Source organism: Hemiscyllium ocellatum, chromosome 8 (assembly GCF_020745735.1).
Source record: "Hemiscyllium ocellatum isolate sHemOce1 chromosome 8, sHemOce1.pat.X.cur, whole genome shotgun sequence".
NCBI lineage: Eukaryota > Metazoa > Chordata > Chondrichthyes > Orectolobiformes > Hemiscylliidae > Hemiscyllium > Hemiscyllium ocellatum.
This window is the reverse complement of record NC_083408.1, coordinates 92,226,456-92,245,052: the sequence shown is the minus strand read 5'-3', so window position 1 is coordinate 92,245,052 and position 18,597 is coordinate 92,226,456. Positions and strand designations below refer to the sequence as shown.

At 37.3% G+C, this 18,597-nt stretch overlaps 1 protein-coding gene across 1 annotated transcript in view; it reads right to left on the bottom strand.

Moving 5' to 3' along the window:
* Positions 1 to 18,597, bottom strand: part of ppp4r4 (protein phosphatase 4, regulatory subunit 4) — a 181,120-nt gene that overhangs the window by 20,205 nt on the left and 142,318 nt on the right. The window contains exons 16-19 of the mRNA XM_060828556.1: positions 14,269 to 14,416; positions 8,600 to 8,744; positions 3,974 to 4,015; positions 3,790 to 3,864 (exon numbers count right to left, since the gene is read on the bottom strand). Of these exons, the coding sequence (XP_060684539.1) occupies positions 3,790 to 3,864; positions 3,974 to 4,015; positions 8,600 to 8,744; positions 14,269 to 14,416 (410 nt within the window). The remainder of the gene's footprint in view (positions 1 to 3,789; positions 3,865 to 3,973; positions 4,016 to 8,599; positions 8,745 to 14,268; positions 14,417 to 18,597) is intronic.

The window sequence follows — 18,597 nt, the reverse complement described above, 5'->3', positions numbered from 1 at the left end:
CACTTAACCTTGGAAAGCTGTTCTCGAAAGACAAAGCAGATGTTTGTGGAGCTTTACAACTCTGTAACAGGAACAGCTTTTCTCATTTACCATTAGCTCTTACTTCTGTTCTTCCAGATCTGCTCAGTAATTTGTTGGTCCAAAACGTACAATGAAAATAATGATAAAAGCAATCAGCTCTCAATAGTTACGGTGGAGGAAATCTCACAGCAACTTCTGGTCTCCATATGCACAACCATACATGCAAATCCAGATACCACTTTAAATGGCACTACCCATCACAAAGTATGTCACTGCTGCTCTTGACCATAGATGCAGCATTCAATAAATAAATACAATGGTGTGAACCTATTAGATCTGTCCACTAGTTCCCTACTAAAAATTACCTAAAGTTAGAGCTTGTGTATTCAGGAATGATTTTTGAACAGTGTGATAAGTGTGCAGTTTTGGTGAACTAACCAAAGGAAGGAACATACATGCACAATGGTAAGTGCAACATAAGTTCAATAATGTAACTCACAGGGTGAGGGAATTATCCGATGAAGACAGATTGAATAAATTAGGCTTGTATTTCATTTTGGGGATTTATGAAAAAAGAGGGGTGAATTAATGTTCCTGAAGAACTTTATAGATACTATGAAAAAGTTTGCTTTGGCTGGAGAATCCAGCACAGTGTCACAGCATCAGAACAACATGTCAGTCATTAAGTGTGATGACGAGCAGAAATGTCTTCAGTTAAAGAATTTTGAATATTTGGAATTTCTGGTGCTCACTGAAAACAGCCAAGACAAAGGTTAACATATGTTATGGGTATTAAGAGAATTAAAGGAGACAAAGATAGTGAGAGGAAGTGGAAATAAGTTAGAAAATAGTTCATTTCACCTCCAATTTCCTATGTTCGTATCATATATAACTATGATAGAATAATAGCTTTGGCTAAGAAATTTGAATTTTAAACATAAAAGCCTTTTCTCTCAAAGAAAACTACTGTCTATTTTAGCCTTTACTGTTTTTTTCTCCCTTAATCCCATCCATATTTCCCAATCTTTATTTCACCTTCTTGAATTTAGTTCCTGGTTTGAACTTCCTGACTTAGACTTCGTACGTCACAATAAGTATTCTTCAATCTGATTAGTTGAAGAGCTTTCTCATTTCTTTCTCTGTGTATAGGTGACCAAGCTCATTGAGTACGGTGGCTTGAAAAGTTGCAGGACTAGAGAAAGTCTCCATTTACAAGCTCAAACAGATTGTAGGCAGCTATCAGTCAGGGGAATGGCAGGCACAATCCTTTCACCAGTGAGAGCAAACCCAGGACTATATTAATACTATGAGCTTTTACCCATTTTAAACATGTAATTGTGGCACCTTATCAAATATGTGGGGAAATAAATAGCACAATTTTGAAAAAAGTGTCTATTTAACAGACAAGGTGATGTTGGATGTCTTAAAAAGCATGAAAGTGGATAAATCCCCAGGAACTGATCAGGTGAACCCTAGAACTCTGTGGGAAGCTAGGGAAGTGATTGCTGGGCCCCTTGCTGACATATTTGTATCATCAATAGCTACAGATGAGGTGCCAGAAGAGTCGCAATTGGCCAATGCGGTGTCACTATTTAAGAAAGGTGGTAAGGAAAAGCCAGGGAACTTTGTAGACTGATGAGCCTGATATCAGTGGTGAGAACGTTGTTGGGGGGAATCCTACGGGGCAGGATTTATGTGTATTTAGAAAGGCAAGGACTGGTAGGGATTGTCAACTTGGCTTTGTGCGTGAGAAATCATGTCTCACTAACCTGATTGAGATTTTTGAAGAAGTAACAAAGAGAATTGATGAGGGCAGAGCAGTGGATGTGATCTATGTGGACTTCAGTAAGATGTTTGACAAGGTTCCTCGTGGTAGGCTGGTTGGCAAGGATAGATCACATGGAATACAGGGAGAATTAGCTTGAAGGTAAAAGACAGAAGGTGGTGATGGAGTATTGCTTTTCAGATTGGAGGCCTGTGACCAGTGCTGTGCCAAAAGGATTGGTGCTGGGTCCACTTCTTTTTGTCATTTATACAAATAGTTTGAATGTGAACATAGGAGGCAGATGACATCAAAATAGGAGGTGCAGCAAACAGCGAAGAAGGCTATCTCAGGTTACAATGGGATTGTGATCAGATGAGCCAATGGTCCAAGGTCTGGCAGATGGAGTTTAACTTGGATAAATGTGAGGTGACAAATATTGGAAAGGCAAACCAGGTCAGGACACATACACTTAATGTTAAGGTTCTGGGAGTGTTGCTGAACAAAGAGACCTTGGAGTGTAGGTTCATAGTTCCTTGAAACAGGTATATAGGATAGTGAAGAAGGCATTTGGTATGCTTTCCTTTAGTGGTCAGTGCATCAAGTATAGGAATTGGGAGGTCATGTTGCAACTGTACAGGACATTGGTTAGGCTGTTATTGGAAAACTGCATGTAATTCTGGTCACCCTGCATTAGGAAGGATGTTGTGAAACTTGAAAGGGTTCAGAAAAGATTTACAAGGATGTTGCCAGGGTTGGAGGGTTTGAAATACCTGGAGAGTATGAATAGGCTGGGCCGATTTTCCCTCAAGCATCACAGGCTAAGAGGTAACCTTCGAGATTTATAAAATCCTGAGGGACATGGCTACGTGAATACCCAAGGTTTTTCTCCAGGGGTGGAGTCGTCCAAAACTAGACAGCATAGATTTAAAGTGAGAGGCAAAGATTTAAAAGGGAACTAAGGGGCAATCTTTTCACACAGAGGGTGGTGTGTGCATGGAATGAGCTGCCAGAGGAAATGATGGAGGCTGGTACAATGACATCAGTTAAAAGACAACTGGATGGGTGTATGAATAGCATGTGTTTGAACTGGCCAAATGCTGGCAAATGGCAATAGATTTATTTAGGATATCTGGTCGGCATGGACAAGTTGGACCAGAGGGACTATTTCCACGCTGTATGTCTCTATGACTCTTGGATTCTGAAATCCAAATACATTCCAAATATCTCATACTGCAACTTTCAGTTCATCAGAGAGGCATAATGCATTGCTTAGAAATCCATTAAGGCTTTGAGTAGCAGGCTGTTGAGGTAAGTGACTTTATACAGCATCATGTACTACATCTGAGAATTTTCCTAATGACAACTGTTAGATCCATTGATTGAAAAACCATTATAGTTTACTGCCAAAATCCACATATCCTAAATGCATTATGATGGATTGCTCCACAATCTGAAATATGTAATGTTAATTTATATCAATGTAAGAATGTTACACTCTCCAAATCTGGCAATGAGAAAAGTGTGAGAGGATTGTAAAAAGTAATGATAGTATCTTGGAGCCCAATGAGCCAGAACATGTTTTCGCAGGCCCCCAACTTTATCTATCATCAGTTAGATTTGTCCTGCATTCTTCTGCTCAAAATATTTTCCTAAAATAAAGTTATCAAAAGTGAAAGGTGTAAAACACATAGGGGGACAAGTTGGACCTGAATAAAGAAGGCAAACAGGATTTCTCCTTGACCATGGAGAATAACACTATTCCCCAAGAGGGAACATTCTGCTCAAGTAACCATCACATATGGATAGGGCATGAAAGTGGAGGTGTCAATGATCAGATCAGCTATGATCTCACTGAATTCAACTATTCAATTTTTAATATTCACAACTCCTGTTTACTTTTGCATTCTGAAAAATCATACAAAATTAAAAGATACATTTACAGATAACATGAAACATAATGTAAATCTTTAACGAATAGGTACAAACATTTCAGCAGACCTTACCATTTCTAGGAGCAAATTTTCTTCTTTTTCCTTCTTGTGATCCAGTAAGTCTTTTTCTTGTAACCTTTTGGGAAACTGGAGGAAGAAAAAAGTCAAATACTCCTTCATTAGTAACTGAATTGCTTAATTTATTTCTGGAATAATCATTTGACTGGAGAAAAGCTATAGCAAAATGCAAACTTACAGATTCCGTACTCGTTTCCATTCGATCTAATTCCAACGTAATCTAAAAGTAACAGCAAGAGAGTGTTGGTAGAATTTGAAAGGAGACAATAGACAAAAAAGTGACTCAGTTCTAGAATGTTATCAGGAAATTCTTGGTTTTTTCCATTCAGATTAAGACATGCTAAATAACCTAACCATTAAATTTCTTGAGGATGAAGTAATACTGGTAAAACAGCATTCGAAAGGAGATTATTTTTAGAAAGAATATCTTTAGATCCCAGCAAATATGCCATTCTTTAAGTGTCCAAAAATCCTTTAAAAGTGGGAGTCGACTTATATGTTCAGTCTAAAAGATGAACTGCAATTGTGTTGTAGTCACTATGTGAAATGTGAAAATAAACATGACAACTGTCATTCAGATTAATGAGACACAGTTTATTGAAATAATTAATTATATAAAGATACCTGTAACCACAATCAGAGCATTTTAACACAGTTAAATTCACTACCTTCAGCATTGGATATAAAGATTTCATCCAAATCATTTTGGCTATGTCATCATCTTAAGGATCTCACTCAAAATCAGATTTGAAGGTTTGGCTTTCATTTCCATTTCTCCACAAATCAATTTACCCTTCATCTGAATTGAATATTGCAGAATTGGATATTCTGCACTGAGAACAATCTGATGACACTTTCTGCATTAATAGCATCCCTTATTTTGATAACCAAACCACACAAAAGGCATTAAATGGCGCTGATGCATTTTTCCATTCTTTGTTATTTTTGTTTCATCATAAATTCCATTCAGCACTCTCATAATCCTCGAATAGCTTGTTGATCTGAAGGATCAAACTATGGATGTTAGAATCCTGAGTAATAATTGCAATCTGGACATTATTTCTTTGCAGGCACCACTTGATCTCATCCATTATATGGTATGAGCATGTTGCACGCTAACAAGCTGCATATATTAGTAACCATGACATTTATTCCACACATTATCCATCCAAAACTTCACTCTTCATCAACATACACAAAAAAAGTGCAGGGAATTTGATGTTTAGCATGGTTGTATGTTTGAAAATCATCACTGGTTTCATTTTGTTCAGGTGGTCATGCAGACCAGTATCACTATCAATATAGTCTTCTCATTTCTTGTAATTTTCACTCAAACTGTTTCAAATCTTGACTTTTTGATTTTGATTTATTTTTGTCAAATGTACTGAGATACAGTAGAAAGTAATTTTTGCATGTGACACAGGCAAATCATACTTTACATAAGTACATCAGGGTAATAGAACAGAATGCAGAACACAGTGTTATATGTAGAGAAGGTGCAGAAAGATCAACATAAGAGGGGTCCATTCAAAATTCTGATAACAGTGGGGAAGAAGCTGCTCTTGAATCTGTTGGTATATGTTTTCAAAGTTTTGTATCTTCTACCTGATGGAAGAGAGTATAACTCAGTGGGGGGTGTCTTTGATTATGTTGGCTGCTTTGACCAGGCAGCAAGAAGTACAGACAGTCAATGGATGGAAGGCTGGTTTGCTGGTTCATAAACCTCTATAAAGTCATCCCTCAGCCAGGAAAAAAAGCCCCAGCCTAATCAGCCTCTCCCTGTAACTCAAACCCTCCAGTCCCAGCAACATCCCTGTAAACCTTTTCTACACCCTCTCAAGTTTAATATCCTTCCTATAGAAGGCAACCAGAATTGTTTGCAATATTCTAAAAGTGGCTTCACCAATGTCCTGTATAACTGTAACATGTCATCCTAACTTCTATATTCAATGTTCTGACCAATGAAGGCAATTGTGCCAAATGACTTCTTCACCACCATGTCTACTTACAACTCCACTTTCTAGGAACTGGGCTCCTACATCCCAAGGTATCTTTGTTTGCCAACACTCCTCAGGACCCTATCATTAATTGTACAAGTCCTACCCTGGTTTGCCCTACCAAATGCAACCTCTCACATTTATCTAAACTGAACTCCATCATTCCATCTTAGCAATTTTGGTCTTCTGTCACAACATTGAGCTGTTTTGTCTCATAAAATTGGTCTGAGGGCTTCATATGGATCACATAATAGTTCATATCAATATCGTTTTAAAAGCAATGTGAACTTCCAAATAATGATTGAAAAGATGGTACTCCAAAATTTTGTGGTTTAAGATGTTTACTATAATGAAATGAATAAAGGCCTAAGTAACTAAACACTATTATTGTTGGCAATTTACACTTTAAATTACAGAAAGTAATACCTGCTTTGTTTTAAACACAACTGCAAAAACACTCGACTAGTACAAGTAATACTGTCTTTTAAGTGAATATTGAAACTTCTGGTTTTTTTTTGTTTTTATCTAAGTGGTAATATCTAGCTTGAGAACTGTGCTTTGTAGTGAGAGTGGAACTGGAGATCTTCCTTCTGGCATGAGCTAGTTAAATCTTGCAACTTCATTTTAACTCTTTTGAATTTGTGTTTTTTTTTTAAAATGCAAGCTTGAGCTTCCACACATTCTGGCAGGTTGAACCACACAGCCTTAAGACTTGTAGATGCTCCCCCTCTAGGTGTCTGACAAACTAAACTGTTTCTGATTATCACTGATGTTTTAGGAAAACCTTATAAACTTCGTAATTGTACCACACTTAAATGATTATAGGATGATGATGATTCTGACGATTTTGAAGACCCATTCTATTGCATGTTTCTCAATATCAGGCCACAGGCTGGTCCCTGTTCTGATGTGCATTTGGTCTCACACATTGTCTACTATTTCCTCCTATTCTAACATCAGTTCTTCATCGAATTCCTTTGTTATAGTATGGTTATTTGACAAGCTAGTAAATGTTGTGACTTCTAGTTTGAAAACAGCTTCATACTTCAATACTTTTAGTGAAGGAGCCATTTCTGTTTCTCACTCACTACTGCTATATTTAGTTTGCTCTTTTAATAAAAGCAAAATACTGCTGTTGCTGGAAATTTAAAACAAACACAGAAGAAGCTGGAGGAACTCAAATGGTCTGGTACCAATTGTAAAGAGTTAACATTGAGTCCAACATGATTCTTCTTCAGAAAGTTCCTTTGCAACAAAGCCTGTATCACCTGCTTGGTCCCATGTGCCAACTTACAGCATAAATCAAGTGAAATATGATTTGATATGAAAACTTCAGGTAGACTACAAATGCGAGTATAGCATTTTGCAGTTGAAAATAAATAGTCAACCAGAATTTAATTCTGAAGTATATGTAAAAGTATGATATTTGATAAAATGGAACCATCTCATAGGTGGGGCCGACCTAAATGCAGCAAGCTACAGTAAAATGCACTCTAAACTTAGAAGCTAACAATTTCCAGAAAAAAAATATAAATTTTCAAAAAGATCTTTTTTGCTTAATTTTGGGATAAATTGTTTCTATTATATACTGGTGTGAACAGATTGCAATAGGAAAATAGTTTTGTGACTATAAACATATGGTATAATAGGCCAAATTCTGCTCAGACAGGGTATTTCATGGTGTGTTCATTATTCTGACTTGTTCCAGCATATGTAGGTTTTAAACATCTTGCCAACAAAGCTGCTGGATATATATGCTGCCAATTGTGTAATGGATGGAATAAGGCATTTCAGACACAAATGTTTGTGAATCTCCTTAACCAACATGATTACAAGGTTAAGGATAGTGAAGCAAACAAAGAAAGCATTGAGTTGGACAGTGAATTAAAATGGCTGAATTCTATGTTAAATCAGGAATAGAAGGGCCAAGTGAGAAAAACAAAGACTGGATTATGGAGAAAGGTTAAGAAAGAAAAGCCAAAGGAAAAGAAAGATTAAAGAAATGATAAATTTGATAATTTTAACATTTCCTAAAACAATTCACAACCTGAGGAATGAGGTGCTACATTGTCAATCTTCAGTTTTTGGGCAAGAGTGATGGATGGTCATTATCAAAAACGTTTACGTTAAAAGGTTACTTACAGTGATGATTTCAAAATTTGTTTTTTTCTGGTGAATTTAATCACGTACTGGTCTATTAGCTCAGTTGGCTGGACAGTTGGCTTGTGATGCACAGTGATACCATCAGCATGGGTTCAATTCCCACACCGGTTGAGTTACCATGAAGGATTCTGCTTCCCAGCCTCTCCCCTCACCTAAAGCATGGTGACTCTCAGGTTAAACTAGTATCAGTTCACTGCCTTGAATGAGGGAGCAGCCCTATGATCTTGTGAGACTATGATGGCTTTACCTTTAATCGATAATTAATGTGCAAACACTAGAACTTCATGAAAACCAAGGCCAAAGTTAGTGGCGAATCTTGTAGCTATTCATAATTCATAGGACACCTCTACCTCTACACAAGTTGCTGGCCAATTTTCGTATTAATAACAGAATGCTTAGATGCTATGATTTTTTACAGCAAAATATACCTGCTAAAGCTAATTCCAATATCTTATGTATTTTTAAATATTAAAGAATTTAGAAGCAAGTTTTGAAATATATTGGATATCTAAAATCAGATTCACTTTTCTTTCAAATGATCCATTGATTTAGTCAAATGAGAAAATTACCTAATCTCACTAGTAAAGCTTTAACACTGACTGCAGAATTATCAATTACAAAAATGATATAAGAAATAAACATACAATTCTCACTATTGCCGTGACATCTTTGTCCTTTTCCTGACAAAGTAATTTCCGAACACAAAGCTCTAGCTGTTGAAGCAGGTGTTTGTCAGCAGGCAGTTTCAATGCAGACTTCAATTTTGGCAGCATGTAACAGAATTTAATCCTGAAAAAGTAAAAATAAAACAATAAATTGAGAGTTACAGTACAATATCATCGTGAGTTCTTATCTTAAAAAAATGAATTTTCAAAACACTGAAATCTATTAAAATGCTAGCTCCACAATACAAATAACTCCTACTATTTTTCTATTTATCTGTTAAGCCATCAAATGGACATTTTCTTAATAGATATGGTCTAGGTATGTTGAGATCTACCATCATACATTTTTCAAAATATAGTTGTGCATTTGGTTTGTTTGGGGGGGGGGGGGGAGGTGTTGAGGATGATGAAGGCGATCGGATAGAATAGAATGGGCACAGGAAGTTGAAATGATTACACACACTTTGCTGCTGCTTTAGATTGTAGGGTTAACGTATAAGAACATCAGTGGGAGGGCATCTGCACTAAGCTGGTAAAACAGATAATTCATGATTCTTTTTAAATACTCAAACCTGTGATATGTAATTAATGGTGTGCAATTTATCATCATTAGATGTCAAACCAGAAATTGGAGTTGGGGAATTTATTCAGGATCTACAACTGTATTTACATGGAGTGGATGATGCATTCTAATGAGTCTGTCCAGGCACCCACATTCACAGCTGCATCAGCCACAAACCTAGAATTAGCGCAGCACTTCATTTTTTAAGTTGGCTGCCTGTAAGACACATACTCAAGTCCATTACCATACTTAATCCACGGCTCTGCAAAGTCACTAAACTGTCAAAAATGGTACCAAATTGAATTGTTATTCATCTGAAATGGAGCAGATATTCTGTCTCAATCAGGAGATTTGTATTTGCAGAAGCCAGGGAAGCCTTGAGGAACCCCAGGCTGTGTTGCAGATTAATGTGTAAAGGCCATAAAATTTGCCAATCAATTACCAAGCTTAAAGCACATAATTATGCAAAGATGGATAGTGGATCATAAGATTGGACAGAACATAAAGAACTGCAAAGAATGGCTAAAAGATAAGCGTGCAAGGGAAGTAAGTTAACGATATAAAATAGATATTCATTGTTTTGATAAATATTTCAAAGGAAAAGTTAACAAAGTCAGCTTTAGCACTATAGAAAGTGAGTTTGGAGAATTAATAATGGAAAATAAAGATATGGTAGATGCAATGAACAAATATTTTTGCAATGGTCTTCAATATAGAGGATTTAGTAACACCCCAGAAATAGCTGTAAAACATCAGGAAATGGATGGGAGTGAGGAATGCAAGAAAATTACAATCTCAAGGGAAGTAGGTAGTTGAAACCGCTGGTTCAGAAGTCTATTAGGACTTCATTTTGGGATCCTAAAAGCCATTGCCAGTGAATCAGTTGATGCATTGGTTTTTACTTTCAAACGTTCTCTCGATTCAAAGAAGGTTCCATTAAATTTGAAAATAACACATTTAATTCCTTTACTCAAAAATGGAGACAGAAATCAGGAAACTGCAGGTCTGTTAGGTTACCACTTGTCATCAAGGTGATTTCAGAAACTGTTTCTAGTAATGTTATCACAGGGCACTTAGAGAAATCTAAGGTAATCAGGCAAAGTCAAATAGTTTTGAAAAAGGGAAATCGTGTTTACTGAAGTTTGTTGAAGTAAGATGTGCACTGAATAAAGTGAAACCAGAAGGTGCATCATACTCAGATTTCCATAAAGATCTGGCAAGATGAAACATTAAAGGTTTCTGAAGAAAGGAAAAGCTCACAATATAAGGGTTAACATGTTGGTTTGGAAAGATTAGCTACCAGGAAACAGAGTGGACATAAATGGGTAATTTTCAGGGTGGAAAGATCTTATGAATGGTGTGCCATACTATCTGTGCGTGGACCTAAATTTTTATAATTTGTATTATTTGTGAAAGGTCTGAAGATATGGTTATCAAATTTGCTAATTATACAAAAACAGATAGGAAAGTAAGCTATGAAGAGGAAATAACAAAGCTTTGAGTTATAAAGATAGTTAAGTGAATGAGCAGACAGATTCTAAGCTAGTAAAGTGCCGAATTGACAATTTTTGCAAGGAAGAATAAAAGGAAGCAAATTGGCTAAGTGCTGAAAGTGCGCTATGAGATACAGAGGGATCTGGATATCTGAGAACCTGATTTACAAAAGGTTGGTATGCAGGGACAGCAGGTAATTAAGAAAGGTAATAGAAAGCTATTACTTATTGTGAGTGCAAGTAAATACAAAAATCAACAATAATCTCTCAGTCCAACCCATGCATGCTAATCAAGTTGCTCAAACTGAGCTATTCCTGCTTAGCTGCATTTGGCCCATGTCCCTCTAAACTTTCCCATTCATATGCCTGTTCAAATGTCTTTTAAATGTTGTAACTGGCCATGCATCTATTACTTCTTCTGGAAGTTCATTCCACCTCTGAACCAGCCTCTGTGTGAATCCCTTTAGTTTTGAACTCCCCAACCCTAGGGAAAAGACCTTTGCTATTCACATTACATATGCCCCATATGATTTTACGAACATCTATAAGATCATCCCTATGCTCTACAGAAAAAAGTCCCAGCCCATCAAACCAGATCTGGACACAGCACTCCAAAAGAGGCCTCAACAACATTCTGTACAACCTCAACATGATGATCCACCTCCTATACTCAATGTCTCATCAATGAAGGTAACTGTGCTAAATGCCTGCTTAACAACCCTCTCTATATGTGATGCAAACTTCAAAGAATTATCTACTTATCCCTAGATCTCTTTTTCTACAACACAACCCAATTCTCTACTTTTAAATGTATAATTGCTGCTCTTGCTTGCTTTAGCAAAATGCTATAGCTCACATTTATCTAAATTAAACTCCATCTGCCATTACTCCACCCATTGAACAATTCTTTGATAACTTTCTTCATTGCCCATTATATCACCAATTCTGACATCATCCGCAAACTTACTAACCTTGTCTTCTATATTCTCGTCTAAATATTTCAAAAAAATGACAAACAAAGGTGGACCCAGCACCGATCCCTGTGGAACATTGCTGATAACAGGCCTCCAGTTGGAAAAACAAGCCTCCACCATCACTCTGTCTCCTGCCATTAAGCCAGTTTTGTATTCAATTGGCAAACTCACCCTGAATCCCATGTGATCTAACTTTATTAATTAAATCTATCATGTAGAATCTTGTCAAAGGCTTTACTAAAGTCCAAATAAACTTGGGTAGCACAATGGCTCAGTGGTTAGCACTGCTGCCTCACCGTGCCAGGGACCCAGGTTCGATACCCACCTTGGGTGACTGCCTGTGTGGAGTTTGCACATTCTCCCTGTGTCTGCATGGGTTTGCTCTGGGTGCTCCGGTTTCCTTCCACATTCCAAAGGTGTGCAGTTCAGGTGAACTGATCATGCTAAATTGCCCATAGTGTTAGGTGCATTGTTTAGGGGCAAATATAGGGTAGGGGATTGGATCTGGGTGGATTCTCTTCGGAGGGTGGTTGTGGACGTATTGGGCCAAAGGGCCTGTTTCCATACTGTAGGGAATCTAATCAAAATAACTTCTACCACTCTGCCCTCATTAATTTTCTTGGTTATTTCCTAAAAAAAACTCAATCAAGTTTTTGAGACATGATTTCCCTCACACAAAACCATGCTAACTATCCTTTATCATTCCTTACCTCTCCAAATGTATATAAATTCTATCTTTCAGAATCACTTTCAACAACTTACCAACCACTGAAATCTGACTCACAAGTCTACAATTCTCAAGCTTCTCCTTGAACAAAGGCACAACATTAACCAGTCTCCAGTCATCTGGCACCTCACCTGCAATTACAAACGATGCAAATATTTCTGCAAGATTAAAAAACCCTCCAGTCCTGGTAACATCCTTGCAAACCTTTTTAGAAATCCTCTCCAATTTAACCATATCCTTCCTACAGCAAGGTGACCAGATCTGTAAATAGTACACCAAAAGTGACCTCACCAACATCCTGTACAACCATAACATGATTTTCCAACTTTTATATCAGTGGTCTGAGCAATGAAGATAAGCATGTCAAATGTCTTCTTTACCAATCTGGCTACCTGTGATACAACTTTCAATGAACTACGTACCTGAACCCCTAGGTCTCTTTGTTCTACAACACTCTTCAGGGACCTACCCTGTGTAAGACCTACTCTTGTTCATCATACCAAAATGCAAAACCTCATATTTCGCTAAATTAAACTCTATATGCTTCAGTTACAAAGGATATTAGTAAGATTCTATCTGAAGTGTATCAATCTCATACTGCAGGAAAGGATGTAAACGTATTGAGAGTACCTTAGAGAAGGTTTAGAAAATTAATACCGGGAATAAAGGGTTGTCAAATGGAGCAAGTTTGGACAGCCATGACTTGTACCTGCTAGAGTTGAGAGAGTAAGACGTAAATTGATTGAAACTGAATATACTGATGGGCCTTGACGCGGCGGATATCAAAAGGATGATTTCTCTTGTAGCTAAACTTAGAACTAGGCCCACTGTTTAAAATATAGGGGTTGCTCATTTAAGATAGAGAGAAGGAGCTTTTTCCTTCCATGCAGAGAATGACATTTTGGAATTCTCATCCTCAAAATGCAATGGAAGCACAGATTTGAATATTTTTCAGGTACTGGTAGACAGATTCTTAATAAATAAGGTGGTGAGTGATCATCAAGAGGCAAGCATGTGGATTAATGATGTCACTGATTGGCACAGCAGGGTCAAGGAGCCAAGTGGTCTACTGCTGATCCTAATTCTTGCACGCTCATATATGTACTGGCAATCATCTCTAAAGAAATGAACACACTCTTAGAAAAACATTTTCACTTGGCTAAAGAAGAACCCAACTGTTTTCATTATTTAAAAGGTTTTCTTGGTTGTCAACTGCTTAGTCTGGTCAATTCCCACCATTTTCTCAGCTCACTTTTCCTGGTTAGCTCCAGGAAACTCATAGCATTGAGAGCTAAAGGTGAAATCTAGGGTTGAAAGTCAATCCAATTGCCTTTAACACAATCAAATGTCAGCCCATTGGTGTTTCTCTTGCACCAATGAACCTACTTAAAATTAAGGCGAGATCCTGCTGACTACGTGATCACATCAGCAATTCTTCTAGCTATGTAGCAGGCAGGTTAAAACTCCCCTCAATGGTTCTGTAAGTCCTAAGCCACACTGCCCAGCATCAGTAAACATGTCGGTAGCTACCCCAAAATGTTTTGAACCAAGTACTAGTCATTGCATCAAATTTGTTTTTGGCCGTTGCAATATTAACCTGAATGATGTGAAATTTTGTGCAACACTTTAACGACTCCAAAAGGTTGAAACAACACAAGTTTCACTTCTCACAATCTCGAAGACCAGTTATGAAAAATAAACTTACAATGATGCAGAGGGAATGTGGAGAAGATAGTTATTTCTGCCACTGAAAGAAATTCTGACATTATCAGGTTGTATCACACATTGTAACATGTGCTTTTCACTTTTGCAGTTACAGAAAAAACCCCATTAAAACCTGATACCAAGCAACAAGCATACAACATGTAGTGTTATATTGATAATTTACTCACCTTACATTTGGAACAGGATCATTTGAAAGTTCAAGTACAGGCAGGAAAAAGTATTTACAGAAGAAAGCTTTTGAAAACAGATCCATGATGCATTCACAAGTGTCAAGAAACCTTAACCTGTTCCAACAACTTTTTCCTTGACCAAGCTCTGGAAAACAAAAGTATAACGTCTAATAATCAAATAAAAGTTTTTTTCTTTTTAAGTAGTACAATATATTTTGTGGTTTCATTACAGTCTCTACTTTTGTTAGAAAATATCCACATTACAAGTAAGCAATCATGCGTTAAAATTGTGGGAAATTTGAAATGAAAATAGAAAATTATGGAACAATACAGCAAGACAAGTAAAGAAAACAAAATACTAGTTTAAAAATGCTTGAGGGTTATTCACCCAAAATACCAATAACTTGTCTCTTCTCTTTATAGATGTTAACTCAGCTACTGCCTATTTCCAAAACTAGAAGACATACTTCAGACTTACACGTGGCAAATTTTAGCAATGATACATGATAGAATATAGGCAAAATAATGTCTGTCTGAATGAAATAAATCTTCGAATTAGCTGGTACACTGTAGGAATATCTGCACCATTCAAGCTTTTTTGGATGGGTATTAAATATAGCCCCAAAGTTTTATTCTCCAATTTTTCTGTGATAGATGCAGGTATGAATGTTTAATAATTTTTCAAAATATCAATTAAGGAAAATGTTCTGCCGAAGCTTTTACTAATAATTTTACTGTGCCTCTTTCAATAATGATTAAAAATAACAAAGTCCTAACACATTCTACAACAAATTTTGTGAATTTATAATTAGAATAATTGCCACATAAGGTGTTAATCTACCACAGGAGTAGAAAGTAAAATTTGTGCTGAAGGTTCATAAGAGACAAAAGAATGAGTGGGTGAATTTGCTAACATGTGATACACATTGAACAGCAAAATGACTCTGTCAAAGTCCATCTCCAAAGAATAATGCACTTTTAAAATGCAGTCACTGCTACTATGTAGGATCCGTGGCCACCAATTTGTGCACAATAAGTTTGCAGGAGCGGCACTAATACAGTTACACAGTCCTTTTTCCGAAATCCTCAGGGTCAGTTATTTCTCGGAATTCAAAATTTTATATTTTGGAATAATGACATTTTCACGGTGAAATTTTAAAAAATGACTGAACAGCAGACCTACGTGTGACTAATACGAGCACTGAGACACAATTGACGCCTGCCAGTGCTGGCTACGCTGCCACGTCGCATCTGAGTGACATGGGTCAAGTAGGTGCGGAGTTGGGTCACCTGTCTGTACGCCAAACAACCTTGTTATGCAGAAAAAACTTTCTTGAGAGAACTTTGGATTTTGGAGCTTTCCAGAATTCGGAATTTCGGATAAAAGATTGTGCGCCTGTATTATTTGACAAATACCTAATGGCCAGGAACTGGGGAAACGTCCTATGCTCTTCTGCAAAGTAGTGGCATGGAATCTCTTGCGATTCTGAGAAGGAAAATGGGGCCACACAATTGTTCAGTGGTTAACACTGCTGTTTCACAGTGGCAGGCACCCCTGTTCAATTCCAGTCTCAGGTGACTATCCTGTGGAGTTTGCACATTCTCCCAGTGTCTTTGTGGGTTTCCTCCCACAGCTCAAAGATGTGCTGGCTAGTTGGATTGGCAATGTTAAATTTCCCTTAGTGTCCACCGATGTGCAGGCTAGGTTGATCAGCCATGGGAATGCAGGGTTACATGGATATGGTGAGGGGTTGGGTCTGGATGCTCTTCAGAGAGGCAGTGTGGACTTGATGGGCTGAATGGCCTGATTCCACAATGATGGAATTCTATCTCTGGAGCATGCGTTTAATTTCTCATTATAAAATGTCACACCGCGCAGTGCGGCAATGATGCCACACTCCTTGAACACAAGAGTGCCAGCCCTAATTTTAATGTTTGAGTACTTGTATTGGGCCTTGAGTCCAGCAACTCAGAACTAGGAAGTAAAGCCAATAGTGCAACTAATGACCCACAGCAAGAGTTAGGCTAAACAGAAGCATTAGGTTATCTGCTCAACCCTCAGTTTTAACTGATTGATGGGTAAAAATCTTCTGATGCCCATTTAACACTAATGCAAATAGCACTTCTGGCATAATAATAACAACATAAGAGGTAGCATTTCCTCTCCACCCCTAATTTCCCAGAGGGCAGTTTAAGAATCAACATTGGCTTTTTGGGTCTAAAACCACATGTAGGCCAGACCAGGAAAGAACGGCATTAGTGAACCAAATAGAATTTTCCAACAATCAACAATGGATTCATGGCTATCTTTTGATTCTTAATTCCATATTTTTATTGAATTCAAATTGCACCATCTGCTGTGGCAGGATTTGAACTCAGGTCCCCAGGACGTCATCTGGTTATCTGGAGTAACAGTTTAGCAATAATACCACTATGCCATCACCTCTCTAAAGTCAAATATCAAACACCTACGATGAGATGAATTCCGGCACCTACTTCACATAAAACAGAATTTTTCAGGTATGGAGTTTCACACTGAGAGAGACATAAAGAGTCACTTGTATATTCAATAATAAATTAAAAGGTACAAATTATAATCATGCACTAAATGTGCTCAAAAGTATAGAGTAATGGATTAATCAGCTGCAGAATATACCTCTAATCTACAAAGTAAATGTCATTTAGATAGGCAAAAAACAAAAAGTGAAGTTAATAGTTACATACCAACAAAAGCAGTGAAGGCTAAATATAATAGTAATAAATCAGTACTAAAACAGTAATGGGACTATCAGACAAAGAATGGACGCACAAAAATGCAGGTGGAATCAAAGCTTTGGAATACGTTTCTTTTAATCCTAACAAATGCTTCCTCCAATGTTTTCACAAAAGGAAGCTTGAGTGATAATCGTCAACTCACCCAAAATAGATATTCCACAAGTAAAATCACTGAATGAGATGGGAGCCCTGCGTGCGGGCTGAGAGGGCACACAACAAAGAATGTGAAGGCATCCAAAAGATTATCACTATGAAAAACTTCCAAAAAGTGTTGTTGGTCAAATTCAAACCTGATCATTGTGAACAGATAAGATACTGGTGGAAGGGTAGAAAAGAATAATTACTCATTACGGAGTTTCACTGAAGTGGAAGACAGTGAAAAGCACGAGGAAATGCCAATAGCTTGGTATTGGGATTAGTGAAAGTTCTCACTTGTACATATAATTTGGGCTCAGAAACTCAATACGAAGTGGTCAAGTTATCTGATGATACCAAACTAGTATCATCAGATAGCAGCAATGAAATCAGTAAAATAGTTGAGAACTGAATGAATGATTTGGACAAAGTAGGTACATGAGTAGATTAATAACTAACAAAATTTAATGGACACAAGTTAAATATACTTACCATAGGTGGATAAAGAATGCCATACACACTTTCAGTGAATGGCATTTAAATAGCAAGGGATAAGCTAAGAGAGATCTAGTAATGTTCGTTGACGAGATCATAGATACTTTTATTCAATGTGAGACAGTAAAAAGCCAAACTAATTGACAGATAAATTCCAAACTGGAATGCAAGTCAGACATTACAATTAAATGTACAGTGTGCTGGACACGTACTATGTCTAAATATAGTTTTTAAAAGACAAAAGAGACATTGAAAGTGTTGGTGGTCACGAAGTTGACCTCCAATAGAAAAGGTCAGATTTGAGGAAAGCTGCAAGAAACTTATGCTTTACTTCCTACAATGCATTGCCGATGCTACTTATTACATAAAATTGTTTTTCACCATGTTGCTTTTTGTTCTTTTTCCAATCACCTAAACTAATTCTCGACCCAGGAATCAAAGGGAACTGTTTCTATCTACTCTGGTTAGGTACCCATTCCATGTTTTTGAAGTTAAAAAATCACGCAACACCAGGTTATAGTCCAATAGATATATTTGGCAGTATATTTGGAAGATATATTTGGAGCACCGATCCTTCATCAGGTAGCTGTGGAGTAGCCTGGTGTGTGATTTTTAACTTTGTCCACTCCAGTCCAACACCACCACCTCCACATCAACCAAATTACCCAATCTTCTCTAAGGGGAACACATCAGCTTCTCTAATCTATCTACATAACTGAATTTACTCATCCCTGAGCATCCTTGAACCGCTTCCCCAAAACCTTCACATCCTTCTAGAAGTGCAGGGTCCAGAACTGAACACAATATTTCAGCTGAGGCCAAACTGAAACTTTCATAAGGATGCGTCATAACTTCCTTGCTTTTGGTTTCAGTAGGTTAACAAGTTTGGTAGAGATTATTTAGCCCTAGCAGGCGTTCTCA